General features: G+C 36.6%; 1 protein-coding gene across 1 annotated transcript; it reads right to left on the reverse strand.

Annotated features, from left to right (window-relative positions):
- Positions 1-1023: 1023 nt before the first annotated feature.
- Positions 1024-1899, reverse strand: LOC117176635. Its single transcript, XM_033366891.1, has 2 exons — positions 1810-1899; positions 1024-1728 (listed from the first exon to the last, which is right to left on the reverse strand). The coding sequence occupies exons 1-2, from the start codon at positions 1897-1899 to the stop codon at positions 1024-1026; spliced, it is 795 nt and encodes a 264-aa protein (XP_033222782.1).
- Between the last annotated feature and the right edge of the window lie 5703 nt (positions 1900-7602).

A 7602-nucleotide genomic window follows, 5' to 3' on the forward strand; every position in this document is an offset into this window, starting at 1 on the left:
GTGTGGTGTGGTGTGGTGTGGTGTGGTGTGGTGTGGTGTGGTGTGGTGTGGTGTGGTGTGGTGTGGTGTGGTGTGGTGTGGTGTGGTACTACACTTATTGAAAGTTCATTCATTTGGTTAATGATTCAACATTTTAGTTGGCAAACATTTTGTTTCAAAATTTAATTAATTTCTTGAAAATTATGGTTTCTAGTTGAAAATTAATTGTTTTAACTGAAAAATTAACTCGTAAATTGATGTTTTAAAATTAATCTTCTTGGGTTTAAAATCCTAATATTTGGTTCACAATTCCTGTATTTTATTGCAAAATCGAGTATTTTATTAATAATTCATGCACTTTGTAACTGTTCCATTTTTTGTCGAAAATTTATCTGTTTTGGCAGAATTTTAATTTTTTTGGTTGAAAATTATATTATTTAGTTGAAAATTTTCTTTGATATCATTTACAATTAAGTCTTTTTACTGAAAGTTTCATTAGTGTATTCTCAGTTAAAAATGTATCTGTTTTAGGTGAAAATTCAATTATTTTTTGAAAATCCCTCATTTTGGTAGAAGTGTACTATCATCAGTTAAAACTTCATTTTATTGGTTAAGCATTAATTTCTGTGATATAAAATTTAAATATTTTGTTGAAAATTCGCTTCTTTTTTAATGAAAATTAATTTTACTATTTTAAAATTCAAGTATTTTATTTTTGGTAGAAAATTTATCTTTTTAGTTTGTCTTACATTAAGATGTTAATTGAGCGATGTCCTTGGTCTGAGTAATATAATAAATTATCAAATGAAAAGATGGCGTTTATTTGACATACTTCAGACCAAATTAAAGAATCTGGATGTTGTTGATGAACATTTATTATCGCTTCTCGACGTTTCGAGCACTAAATGTTCTCAGAACAGTCGGTTTTTAAAAAAGATCCATTCAAATCACAGGTTTAACAATAAATTATGTGAGAGAAACATGTTAGGTTCTCTGCAAAAAATTGTGTTAAATTTATGGTAGCTTCCTTCGAACGCAGATTACTTAATGATGAGTTGCTGCTTCTTTCTGCAAATCCTCTTCCGCGATTGTATAAACTGGCTTCAGTCTGTCAATGGTAACGGTGATGCTTTTGCCTTTGATACTGACATCAAAGGTCTTGTCGTTGCGGCTATTGACAGAGTATGGCCCATCATATGGCAAGTCGAACAAACCTCCAGGTTTGTCGCGGCGTAGAAACACTTGATCTGTAGTGGCAAGATCTTTGAACACAAATGGCTTATGTTTGTTATAACTTGTACGTCCTACAGGGCTAAGATCCTGGAAGTACTTTCTTATCTGCCGCACGAACTCAGAAGTTTCATTTTGTTGTTGCAAATTTGGCTTCGGTGCCAAGAATTCTCCAAGACGTCGTAGGCTCTCTCCATATAATACTTCTGCTACTATTGCCTGTAGATCTTCTCGCCAAGCTGCTCTTAGACCTAGTAATATTATGGGTAGAGTCTCTGTCCATCTCTCATTTGCATGACATCTAATAGCTGCTTTTAGCAGATGGTGAAGGCGTTCGACCAAACCATTGGAAGCTGGGTGATAAGCACTTGTCCGAAGATGCTTCGTTCCGAGAAGGTTGTTCAATTCCTTAAATAAGTGAGATTCGAATTGCCGTCCTTGGTCACTTGTAATCCAGAGCGGAGTTCCAAACCTTGCTCTCCAGCTCGATAAAATGGCGAGAAAATCCAGCGAGAAAACCTGTCAACGATGGTGAGGCAGTGCTGGTACCCTTGAGTATAAGGTAAGGGTCCCACAAGATCTACGTGGATGTGTTCAAACCTGGATGTTGGCAGGACGAAAGTTCCAATCGGTGCTGATACGTGCCTCGAAATTTTTGAACGTTGGCAAGGAATGGAGACTCTGGCCCATTTTTTGCAGTCGGTCTTGATAGATGGCCAGACATAACGCTGTGTGATTAATCTGCCCGAAGCCTTGATTCCAGGGTGAGATAGGTTATGCAGTGAGTTGAAAACAGATTGACGAAAAGACTGGGTGACAAAAGGCCTTGCTGTGCTGGTTGGCACATCACAGTACAGAGCTACGTCTGTCTCTGGAACATGGACTTTCTTCAGCTCTCTGCAATTCCTCATCATGAGCCTGAGATTCTGCGAGAGCCGAGAAGTCGATTGCGGTTGCAGCTTCCTCGATCCGAGAGAGAGCATCTGCGACAACGTTTTTACTACCTGAAACATGTCGAATATCAGTAGTGAACTGACCGATGAAGTCAAGTTGTCGAAAGTGTCTAGGATCACATTTGGTAGACTTTTGTTGGAAAGCAAATGTGAGAAGCTTATGATTAGTGAAAATCATAAACTCTTTTCCTTCGACCATGTGCCGGAAGTATTTTAAGGCTTGATACACAGCCAGTAACTCTCTGCTGTAAGCGCCGTATTTTCTTTCCACAGGACTTAGTTTCTTGGAGAAAAATCCGAGTGGTTCCCATTTGTCTTCTACGCGTTGCTGTAGAGCTGCGCCGATTTCAAAATCTGATGCGTCCGTAAAAATTGCCAATGGTGCCTCTGGTGCAGGATGAACTAGAAGTACAGCATCCGCAAAGTTCTTCTTGCATGTCTCAAAGGCTTTTAGAGCTTCTGAATTCCACGAAATAGGTGCTTTTCCTCGTAGATTTCCTTTCAAAAGATCATTTAGAGGCGCCTGTTGCGAAGCTGCCATCGGGATACCGAGTCTATAAAAATTTTAAATTCCAAGAAATTGCCTGAGTTGTGTTGCCGTCTTAGGTTCTGGAAAATCAAGAATAACTTGGATCTTTTCTGGGAGAGGTTTAATGCCAGTCTCGGAAACTTCAAAACCCAGAAACTTCACAAAAGATTCTCCCCAGGAACATTTTGCTGGATTAATCACTACAACATAAGCTTCAAGACGATCAAAAAGTTTCCGGAGATGTTGCTCATGTTCCTCTACTGAAGATGATGCTACGAGGATGTCATCGATATACACGTATCCAAAGTCGAGGCCACCTCATCCATGAACCTTTGGCAAGTTTGAGCGGCATTACATAAACCAAAAGGCATGCATGGAAACTCAAAGAGTCCAAACGGCGTCGTTACAGCCGTCTTTGGAATATCTTCTTCAGCGACAGGTATTTGGTGGAAAGCCCTCACAAGAGCAACAGTTGAAAAAAGTTTCTTACCATGCAAGGTGTGAGAAAAGTCGCGGATGTGAGGTAGTGGATACTTATCGGGGATTGTCCTGGCATTTAATCTTCGATAATCTCCACACATACGCTATTCACCAGCTTTCTTAGGGACCATGTGGAGCGGTGAAGCCCAACTGCTTTTTGATAGACGAACAATTGACATACCAATCATGTTCTGGAACTCTGTTTTCGCCTGTCTGTACCTGTCTGGAGCTAATCGCCGTGGACCTTCTGCTTCGGGTGGCCCTGGTGTCGTGTAAATTTGATGTACTGTGGAGTGCTTTGGTTTCACTGTAGTACCTGGAGGTCGGGTTATTTCTGGGAACTCTTTCCAAATTTTGTGCCAAGGAGATGTTCCTGAAATTGCACGAATGCCGAGAAGCTCGTCAGGGCATTGAGAAACTGCCCCCTTATACAAGAGAGAAGTAACTGTGTCGACTACACACTGATTCCGAACATCCACTAGTAAGGCATAGTGATATAAAAAATCCACACTGATTATGGGTTTCGTCACATCTGCTACCACGAAATATCACGTAAATTCGCGACGAAGTCCGAGATTGAGAGTTAGAGTTTCGAAACCGTATAGTACACTTCACAGCAGATTCACCGAACTTTCTACGATACCAACAACGTCCATCTTTTCTGCTCTGACTACGATCACGAGAAAATGAGCGGTTACGCGATCTTCCGCGGAAGCGATTGGGGTAATTAGCTGTGGCAGCTGAAATTTCTTGCCTCAGAGTATTCTTAACCTCTTCAATCTGAGAGGTCATGACGAGAATCATGCGTTACCAGCGTTTCTGCCACACGACCTCTAGGTGTAATCGTTTCGGCAATCGCATCTGGCAATTCAGCCATGTCGTCTAAGGGACTCTGCGAGCGGCTTGCCAAGATTGCTTCAATTGTTGAGGGAAGGCGACTTAACCATAGAGGGCGGAGCACTTCATCAGGAACGATTGAACCAGCATATGATCTCAGGTGGCGTAAAAATTGCGATGGTTTTCTGTCTCCGATTTCCTCATGTTCGAATAAACGTTTTACTTTATTTTCTTGAGATTCACCGAGTCTTTTTATTAACTCCGTTTTTAATTTCACATATCTATTTTGTGATGGGGGATTCGTCAGAATGTCTCTCACTTCCGCGGCGTATTATGGCTCGAGATACCCGGCTACCTAACTAAATTTCATCTACTCAGAAGTGATTCCCGCGAGCAAGAACTGTTGTTCGATTTGAACAAAACACATTTCAGGATCATCCGGCCAAAAAGCTGGCAAGCGCACGGCAACGCGATGAATTGACGGGAAAATTTCACGGAAGTCACTCGTGTTTAAGCTTGGGTGTGAAGTAGGCGGAACAAGATTCGCGAAATTCATTCCGGGATTCGAATAAATCACACTCGCCGCGGTTGTTGTTGCGACAGTAGTATACGTATTTTCGGTGGTACTCATTTTTATTAGTAGAGCTGAGCACTTCGAAGACGTTAAACTGTGTTTAACGGGATAATAGTTAGCGTTGAGCGTCACTGAGCACACTGAGCACCTCGGGGTGGCATCACTTGACTTGCACGCACATTTTTTCACACTTTTTTAACGAAATTCTTACCAAAAAAAAATCGTAAAAAAACTTACGAGATATCACCTCGGGGTCACCAGTTGTGGAAGTATGCACGCAGGTCGAGTAAATGATCACAGTTTATTTTAACACTAAATGATTTTTATTTATTTAATTGACACGAAGTGAACAAAGTGACGGCCGGATAGAGACTGACTGGCTAATCTGTACCTAAGCTAGGCGACATTTCATCGAAGGGCTCGCAATGCACTTTTGGCAGGCACAGACTTGTCGAGACAAAATATTTGAGACAAAATATTTTATAGAAACAAAAGTAATATTTGGTAATATGCGGTAGTTATTTTCAAATTAAAATATGTGAATAATTATAACAGGTAGTCACCGCACATATATTAAAATTTTAGAAAATCAATTGAACAGTAAAGAAGGCAAAAAATAACAAACAAAGATTAGATAAAAAATTTCAAAATCTACTTGTTAATAGCAATTATTATGATCTTCCATATTAACAAACAAATAAAAAATAATTTTAGACGTTGTCAAAGATAAAGTCAAATATTTCATTGATTAATAATACAGATGATCGTGATTTCTTAAGACATAGAACGCTTAATACAGCACAACACTTTTTACATCATAATAAAAATACACAAATTGATAGAGCCTTCTCGCAAAGTATTAAAAAAAAATTCATTTATTAAATCTAACAAACAAATTATTAATTACTAATACAGATTAAAGCAATATCACGGTAATTCTTAACAAAGAATCCTATCATAAAAAGATGCAAAATCTATAAGATGATAATAAAACATATTAAAAACTAGATGAGAAACCTGAGAAAGAAATAAAAAAGTTCATGATACTAATAAACCTAGAATTTACGGTTTACTGAAGATTCACAAATCTAATTGTCCACTTCGACATGATATGCCTTTGATAAATTCTTATACATATAAAATAGCTAATTTATTCAATAATATTCTCATAAAAGCTTAAACAGTACCTAAAACTCAAGTAAAAATTCCTTTGAATTTACAAATATAATCATTAAAAAACAATTCCACCTGATCACATTATGGTTAATTATGGTTAATGACTTTTCAACCAAGTTTGCATTTTTACATTGAAATCTTCAATTTTTAATGGACTTTTTACGTAATAATTAGATTTTCTACTAAAAAGTTAAATTTTCTAGCAAGAAAAGGACATATTTTCGAAGGTATTCTATAAAAAACAATTAAACTGCACCTTGTGTCGTTTTCCCAAAAACTTAATTTCTTTATTTTTATTTTTTACAATTTAAACCAAAAATACGCATCCTATGGAAATATAATTGATTACAAATTTGTACATTTTTTTCAGTGAACGACTTTTATTTGATAATTTCTTTTGTACCTTATGTTGTTTTTCTGGAAATTTAATTTTGTTATTGTTAATTTTTTGTTTTACGATTAAAACAAAAACTATGCATGCTATCAAAAGCTATTGCTAAATTTGTAGATTATTTTGATTGAACAGTTTTTTGTCTATTGACTATTTACAGCTTGTGTCGTTTGTCCCAAAATTAAATTTTGTGATCTTTGTTTTATTTTTTGCAAATAAAACAAGAACTGCACGATCCGTCAAAAAATGATTATAGACAAATATAGATTTCTTAATTTGTACAACTTTTGTTTATTAATTTTTCTTCGTACCTTGCGTCGTTTATTCCAAAATTAAATTTCTTATTTTTAATCGAGTTTCGCTAGTAATTGGTGCAATTGAACTAATTTATGTATAGATAAAACATTTAACATTAATTTTATTTGATTAAGAATTAATAAATAAATTATTTCTTAAACTGAAAACCACTCAAAAAACACTAAAAACTAATTTCAATTCCCAACATCAAAATTTTTTGATTCACAAAAAAAAACTTTGTACCGATGATTTTAAAAAAAAATTCGTGGATAGTCCAGCTTTTTATTTCGAATTTGAAATTTATTCCTTAAATTTAATTTATAAATATCAAATTTCTCATCGAACAGAATTCAACTGACATGATCCCGTGTAGAAATTATAACCGGGTTCGTGCCGGATTCCGGCAGGGTTGCCCTGCTTGTATCCGGAATCTGGCCAGGCTACCCGGTCGGATTCTGGTTGGTTTCGTCACGCTGCGCTGGTCGGATCCCGGCCTGGTTACCTGGTCGGATCCCGGTTGGGTTAACCGATCGGATTCCGGATACAAATAGGGTAGCCCGGTCGGGATCCGACCGGTTTTTGACTGGGCTCCTCGATCGTATGCTGGTCGGGCTGTAAGAACAAATTGTTAATGGGGAATTAACAAAAAATAAGCCAACATAAATTACTAACGAAATTTTATTCCACTATTACATCGTGTTCATTCTCAATTTTTTTCGCGGTTTTCATTGGATCTCTTTATTTCTTTCACCTGCCCAATCTTTTACGTTTCCCAACGCATTTCCCATTGAGATGGCAAACGCATTTTGCGTAATTAATTTGCCGGTAGAGGCATCGCAATGTGTTTCTGAAAGTACTCCTGAAAGAAAAATAAGATACTAATTGCATATTCTTCTAAAAAATTAGAATTAGAATTAGAATCATATTACAGCTATCTGGTTTTGCGTTCCTTTTTTAATTTTTAGTTTTCCATCTAATATGTTGAAATTGTCCGATTTTAATTGAATATCTAAACAAATAAATTATTTCAAATTGAAAAAAATATGATTGGAACATTTTAAGAATGAATAATAATTCTAAATAAAGATTTAAAATAAAAAAATTAAAAATTGACTTTAAAATGAAAAAAGATCAAAACTAAACTATCTGAAATTGA

The sequence above is a fragment of the Belonocnema kinseyi genome, chromosome 1 (assembly GCF_010883055.1).
Source record: "Belonocnema kinseyi isolate 2016_QV_RU_SX_M_011 chromosome 1, B_treatae_v1, whole genome shotgun sequence".
Lineage (NCBI taxonomy): Eukaryota > Metazoa > Arthropoda > Insecta > Hymenoptera > Cynipidae > Belonocnema > Belonocnema kinseyi.